This window comes from Phascolarctos cinereus, unplaced genomic scaffold (assembly GCF_003287225.1).
Source record: "Phascolarctos cinereus isolate Bilbo 61053 unplaced genomic scaffold, phaCin_HiC Scaffold_5;HRSCAF=322, whole genome shotgun sequence".
NCBI classification, from domain to species: Eukaryota; Metazoa; Chordata; class Mammalia; order Diprotodontia; family Phascolarctidae; genus Phascolarctos; species Phascolarctos cinereus.
Window position 1 is genome coordinate 392,143,665 of NW_027555958.1, and position 17,989 is coordinate 392,161,653.

Consider the following 17,989-nt stretch of genomic DNA (forward strand, 5'->3'; position numbering starts at 1 on the left):
TTGTCTCTTCTCACTCCGGGCCAGGGACCGCCCCCGAACCCCCCAGGGCTGCAGGCAAAACGAGTCCGGGGACCTGCTCGCAGGAGGGGCCCACGCCCCGAGGGAGCCTGAGCCGACTCCTTACGGCCTGAAGCTGCCCCCTTTAGACTTTCTGGGGAAACTACCTTTGGTACTGACTTTGAGCCCTCCTGCTACCCCGCCCCTTTCCTCTTCCTCCTGCTTGTGATGCAAGGCCTCGTGGCCAACTTGGTTTCCAGGGAGAAAGTGATATTCCTGCCCCTGGAAAAAAAAAAGTTTTCCTTCCAACCCCTGCAGAAAGCAATGAGCTCTCCAGCCTCACGTCTTCAACACCCTATCTGGCACTCGTCACCTCTCTTTTGGGTTATGTTTAATAGCCTCAGTTGGATTCAGGATTCCATGACTCTCCAGTCTTCTATCCACCTTCCCATAAAACTTGCAAAATACCCTTCCTTTAAAACATTCGGTCAGCTAGGTGGCACAGTGGAGTTAGGAAGACAAGTCACTTAACCTGCCTACTGCAGTTTCCTCACCTGTAAAGTGGGATAATAATAGCACCAGCCTTCCATTTTTGTTAGGGTAAAATGAAATAATATTTAAAGTGCTTTGCAAACCTTAAAGTGCTATGTAAATTCTAGCTATCATCAACAAGTATTTACTGCTTTTTAAAAGTTTTAGTTCTATTGTCCATTAGGAAAAATAAAGTGACAATTAGGTTATACTAAAAATAACATCAGGCATTTGTATAGTGTTTTAAGGTTTGCAAAGTACAACAGTCCTGGGAAATAGATGCTATTATCCTCATTTTACAGATTAGGAAACTAAAGCTGAGGAGGGTTAGGGGTTTTGCCCAGGGTCACACAGTTAATGTCTGAGGCAGAATTTGAATTTAGCTATGACAGAAGTATAGAATTGACTTTTAAATGCTGGGGATGTGAAGAAGAAAACAGCAGGTCAGATGGCAGTATTTGATTAAAGGCTTACTGTGTGTCAGTCATCCTACTAAACACTGGTAATTCAAGGAAAAGCAAAAATATGGCCTCTGCCTTCAAGAAGCTCACATTCTAGTGGAGGAAGGGACATTTAAGTAACTGGACATGTCCAGTATAGAGAGAGAGAGAGAGAGGTGGAAGGTTATCTCAGAAGGCACTGACAGCTGAGGGAATCTGGGCAAGCCTGTTATAGAAGGTGGGATTTGAACTGAGTATTAAAGGAAACCAGGAAGGCAAAAGGTGTAAGTAAGTAAGAAGGGAGAATTCCATGCATATTCCATGCATATAGAATAAAGCTCAAGTCATCATACTAATCCCTTTCTCAATAACATTGTGGTTATTTCCTGTATCATAAAATACAGATTTGTCAAGTTGGCATTTTAAATACATTACAATCTAGAGAGCCTTCCTTTACAAGTGTATTTCTTAATCCATTATTAATAGAGAAATTCCCTGTAACATTCTTATGTTTGAGTCAAACTGTTCCTCAAATTCAGCATTTTTTCTTTTGTGTTTGTCATTGCACAAGACTTTGATTGTTCTTCCTCCTCACCTCCACCCTTTGGAACCTGTTTTTCCTTCAAGTCTCAAAGTCATATGACACCTGTCTGAAATTTTTTTCTGATCCCACTCATTGCTAGTGCTTTCTGGCCCCTCACCTAGCCTTATATTACTTGTCTGATTTATTTGTATCCCTTAGCAGATTATAAGTTCCTTCAAGGTTCAGGACTGTTTTTTTCTTCTGTGTAACTTCAGGGCTTAGCATAGTCACTTGCACATAGCAGAAGCTTAGTAAAGCTGGAGCTTGTTGGAGTGTTTGAATTCAGCACGTTATGTGTGTTATTTCTTTGTAACACTTTTCTTTGTACTGCAAATTTATTTTCCAACATGTTGTCTCTTTCTTGAGGCTGTATTCTTAGCTGTTAATTTGATCCCTTGTGCTAAGGTTAAATTTCTCATACTGATACCAGGTAGTGTCTGTTCTTTTGCCTTCTTGAATGAGATGATATTTATCCATAAATTAAAATCTTTAATTTCCAAGACATTGACTGTTATACTTTTAATTGTTCAGTTTTCACTTTGTGAAAAACAGTAATGGCTTTTAGAGGTCATTAAGTTGGAGCTAGAAAAATTTGAGACTTAAGAATCAAGTAATTTGCTAATACTGGTGTACTTCATTTCATACATTAAATATGTTCTAAAAATTTATTCCTTTGACAAATTGAGTGCATAACATACTATTGAGAAGCTGTATGCCAGGGGTAGGAGGGCCATTAAAGTATAAAACATTCCTACCCTCAAGCTAATTAAAACATCTCATAAGGGAGATGCATATACACAAATAACTGTGGTATATCATCTAAAGTGAGATCACATGAAAAATTTTTTATTGATATTTTTATCACATTCATTTCCAAATATATCCCACTCCTTTCCACTAGCCACCCTTAGTAATAAAGACTTTTTTTGAAAAGAAAGTACTTCAACAAAATCAATATATTAGTCATGACAATATATGTAATAGTCTATAAATACCCTTCCCCCTTTCACACCACTGCTTCTACGAAGAGGGAAGGGAAGTACGCTTTCTCAACTTTTTGACAAGATCATTTTTGATGAATAATAACAGAATGCTTTCTGGAGAAGATTGGCATTTGGTTTGGTCCCTGTCAGGTGGGTCAGTTTTGATAGTCAAACATACTCAAACTATTGGCCAGAGGGTTGGTACCACTTCTAAGTCTGGTGGGAGCTTCACTCTCTCTAAAAATCTTGTTTTTCAGTCTTCTTTCTCAGCATTATTAACTTTTTTTGTGAGCTTATTAACTCGAAAAGTCTCTCCTGTTCTTGCTCTGTCTTGGCCTCTGGATAAGGAAGACACTTTTCAGCTCCCCTGAACTTTAGCTGTTCTGCACTTTGCAACTGGACTTATTCGTTCTTCCTGGAGGTATCCATGAGTCCACACCCTAGAAGCTGTCTTCACCCCTGACCTCTTACTTATTTGTGTTGGATGAAGTATATTCACTGACAAGTTGTTAGGACTGATTCTACTCTGGCAAAGTTAGTCTTCTATCATTATGTTCTAATATAGTAAGTACCTTGTCTTTCTTTTCCTTATGGTCATGTGGTGCAAGAGTCTATCTTCCTGGAGTACTTGTATATCATTTCAGTTTCTTCTAGCATCCAGAACAGTCAAACCTCTGAATCTATTTTTCAGGCCAACCTCTCAGTACTTTTTGATAGCTCTTTACTCAGCTGCTTCCAAGGCAGAAGTAGAATATTTAGTTACATTTAGTGGAGAACTGTATTATGCATAATTCCTACCAAAATAAGAAACCTGTTCTGTCACAAGGAGTTGAGGTAGTTTGGTAAGATGGTTAAGTTCAACAGGATGTTTAATAAAAAATTATTTTTTAAAAATAATTTTATACTTTTATTTGTTACATGTATTAATATTAATAGAAAAAAAGTATTTAGCTTTTCCATTTTATGAAAGAGAAAGAAACTTGGTTAGTGCTGTGAAATAATTTTAGAAATCTGGCAACTTTCATCACCACCAACTTCAGTGAAAATTGTAAATGAGGATAATGTTGTACAATGAAATAAAGCATACATAATTTGAATCTTATTTTAAAATAAGTATTTGTATCTTTAATCTTCATAAGCAAATATAAATTTTCTGAAAAAATGTTTTCACTTATTTTAGGTTGTCGAGGAGCGCAAGTAGAAGAAATATGGAGTTTGGAGCCAGAGAACTTTGAAAAATTAAAGTAAGCCCTTTAAAAATTTTTTTTCTGATTTAGGAAAGATTTTATCATCTAACTAAAATTTGAAAGTATAACTATACTTGATAATTCATTTTAATTAGATGTATATGTATGTATATATATGTGTGTGTGTATGTATCCATTATATTATTACAATTACAGGTCCATGTTTTAAATTTCCGGTACAAGCAGTCCCCAATTTTAAAGTCCATTTTTTAGAACTTGAGGTCTATTTTCCATATTCATTCATTTATTCATTCAACAAGTGTAAAGTGCCTACTTTGTGCAGAGCATTGTGCCAGGCTGCTGAGGGAGTCACAGAGGTTGAGTCATAGTCCCTGTCCTTATGGAGCTTAGAGTCTAGTAGGGAAGTAATATACCAACATGAAGAAAATTACAATATACAATATCACATTATTGGTATATTAGAGAGTTTCATTACTACCACGTAATGAAATAAGAGGGATAAGTTGATTGTTGACCAGAGGCATTATGGAAGGTTTCACTGAGGAAATGCCTTTTGAATAACACATTAAAGATTGGCTAGGGACTCAGCATGACAAGAGGGGGAAGAAGAGCATTCCAGACATCAAAACAGTTCATTATCTCTACGTTCCAAAACCCTCTCTTCCTAACTTCCTTATTTTTGTTGCGGGTACCACCATTCTTCTAATCAACCTCAGAGTCACCCACCTCTTTATCATCCTTTATCTCCAGACAATTGACAAATCTTACTAATTTCACCACCATGAAATACCTTGCATTTCTTTCCACTCAGTCATCATCATATTTCAGTCCTTCATTGTCTCACTCTCACTTGGATTTTTGCAGTAGCTTCTTTTTAAAAAAAATTTTGTATCTTATTTTTTTTCCTGTTAGTGACCCTTTTCAATAGATTTTTTTTAAGGGGAAAAATTGGTTCAAAACTAACCAAGACCTCAGCCATGTAATATTCCATATCCATAGTCCTCCTTACAATAGCCTCCTCTTAATTGGTTTTCCTGTAACCATTCTCTTTCCTAACACATAATTATCAGATTCTGAAACACAGATTTGACCATGTTGTTCCTCTACTCAAAAAACTCCAATAGCTTCCTCTTTTCTCTAAGATAAAATATACATCTCTCTGGCTTTGAAAGCCCTTCAGATTCTGGCTTCATCCTACCTTTCCGTGGTTATTTGCACATTACTCTCCACATGTCTGATGCTGTAGCCAAATGGGCCAGTTTGCCATTGCATGTACTTGATCTTCCATTGCCTGTCTGTGTGCCTTTCGCAGGATTTGCCCCATGTCTGGAGTGCACTGCTTCCTCTTCTCCTCCTTAGAATATCTTCAGCTTTTGTTAAAGCTAGGTTCTGGTGCCACCTCCCACAGAAAGCCTATTCTGGTCCCCTGATTTGCTAGTACTCTTTCCCAAGAAATTGCTTGGAATGTATTTTTTACTTAATTTACTGTGAATGTGTTATTTTCGCATAATGAGTTGTAAGCTCTTTGAGGGCAGGGGCTATTTTGGTTTTTGTCTTTTGAATCCCTAGTGCCTAGCACTGTGACTGGCACATAGTAGACACTTAATAAATGCTTATTGTATTGAGCAAATGCACAGAAGTGGGAGAGAAAAGCACGTTCAGTTCACTCACTAAGCAGTAGGCAGCTACAGAGAGTTTTTGAGCAGTGGAGTGCAATCAGATATGCACAAATTTCAGAGTTAGAAGAGACCTTAAAGACTCAGCTAGTGCCACCCATGCCCCAGATAGCATCCCCACCAGAGTCAACATGACAGGTGATCATCCCTCCCCTATGAAGACTTTCAGTGAGGGAAATCCTGCCACCTTGCTGAGGTTTCCGTTGTGCTTTTGCATAATTCTGGATTTTAGGAAGTGTTTCCTAACTTCAAATCCAAGGGGTTTTTTTTGGAAGTTCCTGGTTTCTGTTCTCTGGGGTCAATCAGATTGAGTCTAATTCCTTTTTCACATGACTGCCCTTTTGATACTTGAAGACAGAAATCATGTTTTCCCTGAGTCTTCATGTTTAAATATCTCTAATTCCTTCAGTAGATCCTTATATGAAATAAACTCAAAGCCTTCTTAAGGGCTTTGAGAAGTTATTCTCCTGTGGACATTCTCCGAGCTTAACAATGTCATTCTTAAATTGCGGCACCTAGAACTGAACACAATACTCCAGATGTGGTCTGACCAGGGCAGAGTACAGCAGGACTAACCCTTCCTTATTCCTGGAAGCTGTGCCTCTCTTAATGCAGCCTCACAACAGCTCTGTGAGGTAGGTACTATAGGTGTTATTATCCCCATTTTACAGATGAGGAAACTGAGGCTGAGAAGTTAAATGATTTGTCCCTCAACACATGGTCAGCAAGTATTTAAGTGCTAGGCACTGGGGATAACAACAGGAATAACAAGGTTCTTACATTCTGTTTGAGAGGAAACAACCTATACACTGAAACTTAAATACAAAGTATATACAAAGTAATTACTTGAAGGAGTACCCTAGCATCTGTTGTGATTAAGGTAGGCTTCTGGTAGGAGGGGGCACTGGGAGCCAAGCTTTGATGGAAGCTATGGTTTCTATGAGGTGAGGGTAAGGAAGGAAAGCACTCTAGGTGGGGGTGGGATGTGGAGTAGGAAGGGGAGCAGCCTCTGAAGAAGAAGGAAATGGAATGTCATCTGTAGGTAACCTCAATTAGGCCAATTTGGTCTGAATGTATAGGACAGGATGAGGAGTAACATGAAAGATGTCTGAAGTGTAAACTGGTGGCCAGAAATCAAGATCTTTAAACATCTAACTGAGGATGTTGTATTTTATCCTAGAGGCATAGGGAATTACTGAAGATTTTTGAGGAGAATGACATAGACCTGGGTTTTTGGAACACCAGTTTAACAGAGTTGCCAAGGTTGAATTGCAAGAGGAAACGCTTGTTGGGAGATCAATTAGGGGAGCTGTTAACAGTGATCTAAGTGGGAGGTGATGAAGCCTATAATAGGATGATGACTGGGCTAGTGGAAAGAAGGGGATGAATGTAGGATACTTCGTGGAGGTAGAATGGATATGATGTGACTGTTTGGAGATGAAGGAGAAACTAGAGGCCAGGATGATTCTTTGGATGTGAGTCTAGAGGACAGGACGAATGATGCTCCCTTCCATAGAAATCTCGAAGTTAAGAGGAGAAGAAATGTTAGGGGAGGGGAGGAAGAGAAGATAATGAGTTTTATGTGGGCATGCTGAGTTTGAGTTTTTGAGCATCTCAGAGTGCCCTTGTCTGTATTCCCATGGTTGAAAATCTAGTAGCTCTCCATATCTCTAGAATAAAGTACAAATTCCTCAATTTGTCATTTAAAGACCTTCACCATCTGTGTCTTGTTTACTTTTCAGACTTCTTCTTTCACATTATTTCCTTCGTGTTCTCTAGCCCAGTCATATTGGCGTCCTTGAAATTCTCCAAATTTGTTATTCTTTATTCTGACTCTTTGTCTTTGCCTAGGATGTCCCTCATGCTTCGAACATACTGAATTCCCATCTTTGCCTTTTAAAATCATGAACTTTCAAGGCGCAACTCAGTGCTGTCTATTCCGTGAAGCCGTTTCTGATCTCCCAAGTTGTTAATGTTCTCTCCCTCCTGAGATAATCTTTTATTTACTTATTTGTGTAATTGGTTATGTCCTTCACAGTGAACAGTAAGCTCCTTGAGGTCAGGGGTTTTTTTGTTTGTTTTTTTTTTTACTTCTCTGGTGTCTTGTACATAATAATAATAGTACAATTAATAAATGGTGGTTAATAAATTCTTGTTGAATTGAGGTCCATTCTAACTATGATATCCTGTTTAGGTTTGTGGCCCATTTTAACCCATAAAGTAATTGAACAATTTTAAATAACTCAATGTATTTCTATTACTACCTACGTACACATTTATTTATATATGTGTATCTCTCAGTCAAAAGGATAATCAAAAGATTCTGTCCTTTCTCAGAAGAGGGGAGGGAGGAAGGCAGTGATCTGTGGGTTGTGGTGGAGGAGTCAGTCTTTTGAGTCAAGTCAGCCTGGGTTTAAGACTCAACTTTGTCACTTGCTGTATGACCCTAGGCAAATCACTTAACCTCTTAGTGCCTCAGGCAACTTTCTGTAAGACCAATTTGCATAACAATTGCCAGTTTGCATTAGTAGAGAGAATAAATCTCAGACCCAGACAAAAAAGCTTCTATGTACAAAGGTACCTATCTCTGTTACTATCATAGGAAGTTATGTACATTACTTTAAAACTTGATCACCATCTTGAACTTTGTTACTATTCAACAATGTATTAAACATTCCAGCTGGAGACAATAGGAATACTTCTTATACCTCAGCTATTCAAGTCTCAGTACCTAGAGCTTGAGTACTAGATCCTAGAACCCCATTATCTCCACAGCTTTAGTGGGGTATCCTACTACACAAGACAGAGCAGACTAGTGTGATTTGTAGGATAGGCTCTGGTGACCAGGTCTTCTAGGGTAGGATATCAGGATATGGCTTGTGATGGATGGGAATGGATAGTTTTTGTGATGAGAGGGTCTTTGACAGCTGGGGCTTGAAGGTACACTGGCAGAGGCTCCAGTAGCTTTTAGTTAAAGTAGCTCTAGTTGGTAGAAAAGAAAAGGATTTTTATGGTAAACTGTTCTCTTTGAGATAGTGTGTTTTCAGGATGGGGACACCGACATAAAAATGGAGAGCTCTCTGAGGACAGTGATTATGTCTTATCTAATTTTGTATCTTCCCCAGTGTCCAGCACAGTGTTCTGCATGAAGTAGAAAGAGATCTTGAAGGAGGTTATGTTTGAGCTCAGTTTTGAAATCATACCCATCATTCAATAATTGGAGAGCCATAGTAGAACAGGACCTGGGGAGGTGTGTCTGCCATAAAAGACTCACAAGGGCTAGGGGCCCCCAGAGGGTAAGGTACAGGGACCTTGAAAGCATTAACAGCTCCAGCTTCTTCAGACATAGTTGAAGTTGGCTTCCATTGACACAAAAGCTTTCAAGGCTGAGAAACAGTGACCATTCAGGTGTGTACTTCACTCCTGACTAGTTTTCCTGCATAGAGGACTGGCTGAATTTAGTAAGATATACTTTCATTAATTCCTCTAAATGCCCTTCAACTGGTGAACTTCATTCATGGAATTCCATATAGAATGTTAAAAGTAGCTTTAGTTTTATCTTGCACTTATTTTCAATTTTTAAATAAATTAATATAATTTAGGGCTAAATAGTCCATGTATTTGAGGGCAAGGCTTGCATTACAATTCTGTTTCTAACTTATGACATTTAAAAAGTGAATAATAATCTAGGATTCAGTGAATCCATTTCTTCGGAAATAATACTTTATGCATGATAAAAGCTGCCCCTTTTTGGGGGGAAGGGAGTCTGGGAGGCAAGAGGGTGAGAAGGGTAGTATGTTTAAGAGTTACTTCTAATTTGTTGTTAGATTTTGTAATTAACTGGATGACTTATCCTACTAAGGCTATTTGGCACAAAAGATATCATTAATTTGTATTTTATTTTGTAGGCCAGTTCATGGGTTAATTTTTCTTTTCAAGTGGCAGCCAGGAGAAGAACCAGCAGGCTCTGTGGTTCAGGATTCCAGACTTGACACAATATTTTTTGCAAAGCAGGTATGACAATCCTTACAATAATAGAGGAGGTTTCATGTTACTTAGTACGGTATTCTCTTGCACCAAGAGTAGTATATTAAGTCATTTAAAGCAATTGTATGCTGTCCTGTTAAATTTCTGTTTTTTATACGTTTCACTTTTAATTAGGTGCCTTCTTTCTTAATCCACTTTTTTCTCCAGCTTTTCCTAGAATTCTGAGTATCTTCAGAGTATTCAGAATTTTTTGAATCTGTAGTCTGTACTTTAAGAATTGATTTTGAACTAATAGCTTGAAGTAGTCCTCATGGTGATGAGGAAATAAGGCAGCAGGTAAAAATACACCTATTGGAAAAATTTATCCCTAAAAAGGAAGAAAAAAGATGGGCTAGCATTTGAAAAGGGAAGCTAGGATTCAGTGATGATTTATTTAAGACCTGAGAATATTTACAGGTTATAGGGAAGGAGACTATAATAGAGAAAAGGAAATTGATACAAGAGAGGGAATGAATTATGAGAGACCCTTGATATTGCTCTTGGGTTAAGACCCAAGATGTGTTGAAAACACATTTTATCTGTTAATTAGTAACTATAGTTTTTTAAGTGTTTTCACATGTGTTAATTCATTGAATATTCTCAGCAGTTCTGTAAGTGAGGCAGGTCCATATTCTTAACTTTGCAAATGAGGAAACTGAGGCTCCAAGAAGTTAAGGGGCTTGCACCAGGCTATATGTCCTTTCTGTTATACTACGCTCCTTTCCTACATTTAATGTTTTCTGTTCTTAGTGGTGTGTGCTTATGTTTCTTGTAAATTTACCATAGCAGTGATGTCCCACACATCAGTCTGTCAGCAAATGCTTAATGAATGCTTTCTGCTTGTCTAGCACTAAACTAGGAATTTGGGGTGATACAAAAAAGTATAGAAGATACACTCCCTGGCTTCATGAAGCTTATAGTATAAATAAGGAAGCAATATTAACACAGCTGAAACAACTGAAGAAGACATACGAGTTAAGTGCAAAATTGTGTATGCAAAATAGATCTTTGTTGACAACTGCCTGTTTGACATTTATTTCCATTTGGATCTTCAGCCACTTCCTCAATTTTAGTGTGCTTAAAACGAAACTCATTTGCCCAAGCAACTTTCCCATTAATGTCAGGACTATCACCAATTTCTTAGGGGAGAAAGGTAGAAACCTTAAAGTTATTTTTTTATTCTCTCTCCTTCAACCTTCATATCTGTGCCCTATAATTTCTTTAAAACATCTCTCATTCATGTCACTTTTCCATTATTCCCACCACCATCCTCATGCAGGGCCTTAAATTCTTCACGCTCAAAATTACTATAATAACCTCTTTGCTATTTTCAGCTTCTTCCCTGTTCTAAATATCTTGCACATTGGACCTTTCTAAAACACAGCATTTCCCATTTTATTCCCCTATTCAGAAATCTTTATTGGCTCCACATTGCTCTCTAAATCTAAACTCCTCAGAGTGCTTTCATCACTGTCATAATCTAAGGTGACTTGTTCTAATTAGACCAGTCTATTATTCCTTCAAAATACCATCCTTATTTTTTCTTCCATACCCTTGCTTTTCCCCCTGCTTGGAATGTGAACCTCTCTTTTTTTCTGCACATTTAAAACTTGTTATTCCTATAAGATCAGCTCAAGTCTCAACTTCTCCATGAAGCTTTCCTGACTACTGAACCCTTGTGGTACTTATTATCTACACCAGAGGTGTCAAACTCATGACCACTGGGAAAATGGTTAACAAAAATAAAAATACAGTACAACATAAATAAGGTTAATTTGTGGTTTTCCAAGTCATTATGCTGCCCTTTTCCATTTAGGTTTGATACCACTGGTCTGCAGCATTCATTTAAATACTTAATCATTATTTCTTTATATTATTTAATTATTTCATAAGATTTTTGATAGTATAAACTCCTTGCAGGCAAGCACTTTGTTTTATGTAATTTTTTTCCATCTCCCACATAGCTAAGTACATAATAAAGTCTTTCAAGGAAGGACATTTTTCCGTTTCTTTTTTGTTTTTCCCATAATAGCTAGTATAGAGATTACTATGTTGATAACCTTTTGAATGATTAATGCTGTAGGCAGAGCGTTATAGTAGAGTGAATGCTGGATATGGAGCCAGGTAGAGCTGAGTTCAAATTCTATCCCCTATGCTTTGTTGGGTAACCTTCAGCAAGTCACTTTACCTTCCTGGGTTTTTTTTTTTAATCTCTTCATCTGCAAAGATGGAGATGATATATGACAGGTTTGTAAAACTTTGTAAACTTTGAAAAGAAGTGTTATATAAATGTTAACTATTAAGATGATTGTGGACAGTATATATGATATGTATATGTGTACATATACATATATACACACACACACACACACACACACACACCCATGTATATATATATATATATATATATATATATATATATATATATATATATATATGTATGTATGTATGTATGTATATAAAACCTGGGGAAAAGGAGCAAGCAAAATTAAAAGCACCAGTTAATAGTTCTGTTGATGATTCCTCTTCTGTGGTGCTTTACGGTTTCCAAAGCACTTTTCCTCAAAACCTTATGAATTAGGTAACATAAATATTAGCCCCTTTTTCATGTGAAGCTCAAAAAAATTTAAGTGACTTGCCTAAGGTCAACAGATAGTGCTAGGGCTTGATTTTGAACCTGGATTTCTCCTGATTATGAGGCTATTTTGTTGCTTCTCCAGTAATGCCTCTTGTTCTTAACTAGGTTTAATTTGGGCTTTTATTGTATTTTTCAGGATGATATATACAATAAAAACTGCTGAAATGGATACAGATGATTATTTTTAAGTTAAGAAAGTGGGTATAAATATAAGATGAAGTTAAACTTTTAAAAAATTCACGATGGCTAGTTGAGAGCACCGCTATCCTTTTAGTTACCCAAATTTTAGTACACGACCTTGGTGTGATTATTGACTTCTCATTCTCATGTACTCCACATTTTTATTTTTACAACATCTCTCTCATAAGTCCCCTCCTCCAAAATCTTGGCTACCAACCAGGTTTTGGCTCCCATCACCCTTTGCCCAGACCAGTACATTAGCTTCCTTATTGGTTTGCCTGCTTGAAGCCTCTCCTCACTCACATCCATCTTCTTTTCTGCTACTGAAATGATTTTCCTCAAATGCAACGACTCTCATTATGTCTCTCCCCTACTCAACAGATTCCAGTGATTTCTAGTTACCTCTAGGATCAAATATAAAATCCTCCTTTTGGCATTTAAATCTCTTGACAGTCTGAATCCTTCCTACCTTTCCAGTATTCTTATACATTACTCCCCTCTATGTACTCAGCAGTCTAGATATACTGCATACTCAATATTTTTGCTTTGGCTTGTCTACCATCCCTAGAATGCACTTGTTCCTTACCTCCACTTCTTGGAATCCCTGGTTTCCTTTGAGACACAGCTTAAACTGCTGTCTTCTACACGAAACCTTTCTCCCAAATCAGCCTTTAATTAATTTAAATATATGCATATGTTGGGTGTACTCGTAATATAAATTTAGCATATATACTTAAGTACATGTCTTTTCCGTTAAAGTGTAAACTTTTTGAAGGTAGGGATAGTTCACTCTTGTCTTTGTATCCTTAGATCTTAAAAGAGGGCTTGGTATATAGTTTAAGTGCTTATTAAATGCTTGTTTGAACTATTGGTTGGAGCTAATCTTCTGTAGAGCTCATCCATTTTTCTGATTGTAATGAAATGCAAAATCCCTATAAGTTTGGTATATCCACAAATCAATCAAGACAGAGAACAATTTGTATTTTTAAAAACTTAGGTTATCTTGGTAAAATAACCTGTCATAAGAGGAAGCATATGATATGAGATCTGAGTATTGGAGTTGGAATCAAGAAGTCCTGGATTCAAGTGCTATCTCTTATACTTACCAAGTTTTATTGATTCTCCCTTCACAACATTTCTTGCATCTTTCCTGTTCTTTCTACTCACATAGCAACTCTCATAGATTAGACCCTTATCATCTAGACTATTAAAGTAGCTCCATAAATGTTCTTTCTCCACCATGCTGCGGATGGTATACCTTCTTCCCCCCCTTCCACATGCGTTTCAGCTTTCTTTTATGTCTATTATACTGTAATCTTGAGAACAGGGATTGTCTAGCACTATAGCTAGTATATTGTAAGTACTTAAAAAATGCTTGTTGACTTGATCTTCCTGCCTCTACTCTCTCACCTCTACAACCTATCCTCTGCATAGCTGCTGAAAGTTTTAAAGCACAGGTTGGACCATGTCAGTTCTCTGCTTCAAAGGCTCTAATAATGCTCCCTGTTGGCCAGAGGTTAAAATACAGAATCCTGTTTGACCTTTAAAGCTCTTGACACTTTACTTTGAATCTGCCTTTTCAAAATATGTATTATTCCCTTTCACTCACTCTGTGTTCTAGCCATACTGGTCTTCTTGTTGTTTTTCATATATTATATTCTCTCCTTAATCTCCGCATCTTTATATAGATTGTTCTCTTGGATTCTATCTACTAGAATTGCCAGCTTTCTTCAGAATTCACTTCTTACATGTAGCCTTTCATAATCTCTGTCATTTACTTCTTGCTTCCTGAAGTTACTTGGATTGTTGTTGTTGTTATTGTTTTGTATTTAAGAGATAGAGTAGATTGAGAATTGGCCTTAGAACCAGAAAGGTCTGGGTTCAAGTCCTGTCTCTGACCTGTACTGACTGTGATTCTGGACAAGTTACTTATATCAGTGCAGCAAGCAATTCCCTAAGACTGAATTGTAGAGAAGTTGCCAACTTGCATTGGTAGAGGAAGTTTCCTTATCAGGGAATTCATTCTACTAATGAAATTACAGATGCATACGTTATCCCTAATATTTTATATTTACTTACGTGTGTATGTACGCGCCTGCCTCCCCCATAAAATTCAGGCTCTTTGAAGGTGAGGATTGTTTTGTTCTTAATTTTGTATCCCTAGTGCAGAGAATGGTTCCTGGAGTAGTAGAGATCTAATAAATGCTTACTGCTTTATTGATTGACTGTATGACGAAGAACAAGCCACGTAACTTTTTTCAGCCTTCGATTCCTTATTTGTAAAATGGGAATGACACAATCTATAATACTGATCTTGCCAGGAGTATTGTGAGTCTAAAGTGAGATAAGGCTTTTAAAGCATTTGGCAATGGAATGATCATTAGATATAAATGTCAGTTATTATTTATGTTTTTCTCTTATGTATTTACTCCTACATTTTGAAATTTCACCAAAAAAATGAAACTTTCCAGCCCTTCTTCACAGCATTTCTCTTTTGGGGCTGAATCAAATGAGATATTTAGTAAAGTGCACAGGAGCATAGATCTAAAATGGATAAATGCATTCATATACTTGAGATAAAAACCTTGTGAACAAGGACAAGATGGAGAAAATTGTGACTAGATACTCTGAAGAAGATCTGGGCATTTTAGTGGAGTACAAGTTCAATATGAGTCAGCAGCTTGATATGGCAGCCAGAAAGCTGAGGGTCTTATTAAGAGATACATAGTATCCACAAGAAGGTCAGTGATAGGCCTGTTAAACTCTATTCAGACAACATCTACAGAATGGCTTCAGGGCTATGGAAGGATGTGCTAAGATGGAGTCAATTCTTTCTCTAGAGTCCCTGTACTCCCCAAAAAATCTGGATAAATTTCAGGAAATCCGTAAACTTGGATGGGAAAAAAAATTGCATCTTCATTTTCATTAACTTCTAACTAACTTCTTAGTATTTCTTTCAATTTTGATTAAAAGAAAAAAAATATTAAAGAGGAGTCCATAGTCCTCACTAGATTCCCAGAGGAGTTCATGACATGCATAAAGAAGGTCCATTTCTGGTTCCGTTTCTCTCTGATTGTGTTTCACTGAAGGTACTCAAGCAAGTGACTGGACTAACATTGGCCAGTTAAGTTGTAGAGGGCCTTCTTGTTCAGGTACATGTCAGATTTCATGGTCTCAGGTTCCTTCTTAGGCCAAGATTCAGTGAGATGTAAAATTTAATATAAATATATTGAAAGATTGCTTGCAAATAGTCTGGAGAAATTTGTGTGAATGAGGGCTGGATAAATAAAATTGTATTGAAGTTAAACTTTTTTCTATATTTTAGATATAAAAAGTGTTCTCAGCAGCTTGTTTCATTGGACATATGTAATAGCTAACAAACTAGATGTCAGAATCAAAAGGTTCTTGGCATGCTAATGCATTGATCTGAATTCCCTAAGATGAAATTCCAAAAGAGTAATAAATATACTTGGCTACAAAAGATAAATTTCACAAATATAGCTCATATTAAGATGAGAAAGTATAGATAGTAGAAAGCATAGATAGTAGCCAAAAAATATGTAGTGAAGTTAGTGTTATTGCAAGCTCAATGAGTCAGCAAGTGTGATGTGGATTCCCTCCAAAGTTAACATAATCTTGAGCTATGTTAAAGGGGTCAAGGCTTCCAGAAATGGAGAAGCGAAAATCCCAGTGTACTCCATCTTTGTCAGACCTCATCTGGAGTATTATGATCAGTTTTCAGCATTGCATTTTAAGAAGAATATTGATTGGCCGGAGAGTTCTCTTCCAGCTCTCAATCTGTGATCTTAAAGTGACCAGAGAAGAGTATCCAGGATAGCGAAGGGCTTTGATTCCATGTCGTATTAGGAGTAGAGGAAAGAATCACGCATATTTAGCCTGAAGAAGGGATAACTTCAAGAGAGACATGATAATAGAAGTATTTGAATGTCTGTCATGTGGAAGAGGTATTAGACTTGTATTGTTTGGCTCAAGTGGGTAGAACCAAGTTGTAGTGGATAGAAGTTGCAAAAAGTCTTTTTTAAGCTTGATGTCAAGAAAAACTTCTTCACAATTAGAGCTGTGTGAAAGGGGAAGGTCCTTGTGTTGAAGGTGGTTTCCCTGTGTTTGGAAATCTTCAAGCAGAAGCTGTCCAAGCCACCTGTTGAGTATGTTGTAGTGGGGTTTCCCTTCATGTATGATTTGTACTGGAGTCCTACTGATGTCCCACCTCTCAAATTCTATGATTTTGTGATAATGCTTTAATAATTGCCAAAGTGCTTGCATAAATTATCTCATTTAATCATCATAACAACTCTGTAACATACATACTGTTATGCACATTTTACAGATGAGGAAACTGAGACTGAGTAGTTGAGAGACTTGCTTAGGACTACATAGCTGCTAATTGTGTAAGGCAGAATTTGAACTTGTGTCTTTTGGACTCTTAAGTTCAATACTACCTATTCATTAAATGTTCACTACCTACACTAGATTAACAGTTGACGATTGATTGTTTTTAAATTAGTAGTACATAGTTCAGCCACTTGGTGGCACCAAATTCATTTTAAAAATCTGACAATATTTTTAGAAAACAGCATAGGCAGATAGGTAAGTTTTTTTTATTTTGCGAAACTGGCCATAATAACCAGAACATTATTTTTATAATGGACTGGTTCCATTGGAAAGAAATTAATTTATTATTCAACATTTAATGATTTGCCTGCTGTGACCAAGGCACTGTTGGAGGTACAAAGCTAAAAGAGACTTCAAGGAACTTATAAAGGTGAAGTAAAAAAGGCATACAAATAATGATGACATAATAGAATGTATTAAGTGTTTTTTATAAGAGAGTTATAATATTCTATTCAACTTCAGAAGAGGGAAAAGATCATTTATGGCTGGAGGAGTCGGAGCGAACATCATGGAAGAGATGACAACGTAACTTGGCCTTGAAAGATGGGTAGGATTTTGATAAGCAGAGAAGGCATGTTTTGCAGGCAAGTGGGAGTGACATAAATAAATATCAAGGACTGGAACATCCATGTACTATGTGTTTGGAGAGTGTCAACTAGTCTAGTTTGGAGCATAGATGGTGGAATGAATATCAGTGCTGTGCCTTAAGGAGAATACTCTGAGATCAGTAGTTGGTTAGGGCTAGGACTTAGGGAGAGATAAGTCAGGATGTTGTTGTAATGATCCAAGTAATGGGTTTTGAGGTAGTATGGTGGTAATGAAAATAGCAAGGAAGGAATTAGAAGCAAGGGACATTATAGCAGTAAGAATGAGAGGAAGTGACAAGTGATTAAATATTGGGGGCCCTAAAAGAAAATGAAGAGTTTTGGATATTGAGGAATGAATTTTTTTAGTTTAAATGGAATTTCAAATTTAGATAACAAAATCGTGATGTCTTTTACAGGGAAGTTAGAAGGAGGAATAGATTTTTGGATGAAGAGGGTGAGTTTGGTTTGGATTGAATGGTGTGTATTGCAGGAGACGTCTAGCAGGCTTTAGGAAATGTGGGTCTGCAGCTCCAAAGGGATGTCATGACTAGAAATATGGATGTTTTGGAGGAGTTATTCATGAATGGGGTAAAGCTATGAGAGTATATGAAATGGCCAAGGAAAATTTGGAACAGTTAAAAAACTTGCGTATTATCTTTTCTTTCCTTTTTTTCTTTTTTCCCCCAGTAGGCAGTGGGATTAAGTGACTTGCCCAGGGTCACACAGC

The 17,989-nt window shown here is 37.1% G+C and overlaps 1 protein-coding gene across 4 annotated transcripts in view; it reads left to right on the forward strand.

Annotated features, from left to right (window-relative positions):
* Positions 1 to 17,989, forward strand: part of UCHL5 (ubiquitin C-terminal hydrolase L5) — a 39,121-nt gene that overhangs the window by 450 nt on the left and 20,682 nt on the right. For 2 of the 4 annotated variants that reach the window (XM_020984441.2, XM_020984440.2), the window contains exons 2-3: positions 3,715 to 3,778; positions 9,327 to 9,432. In XM_020984441.2, coding sequence (XP_020840100.1) covers positions 3,715 to 3,778; positions 9,327 to 9,432 — 170 coding nt within the window. Of the gene's footprint in view, positions 1 to 3,714; positions 3,779 to 5,937; positions 6,054 to 9,326; positions 9,433 to 17,989 lie in introns of those variants that run through there. The other 2 variants (XM_078156442.1, XM_078156443.1) reach the window with 2 other exon arrangements.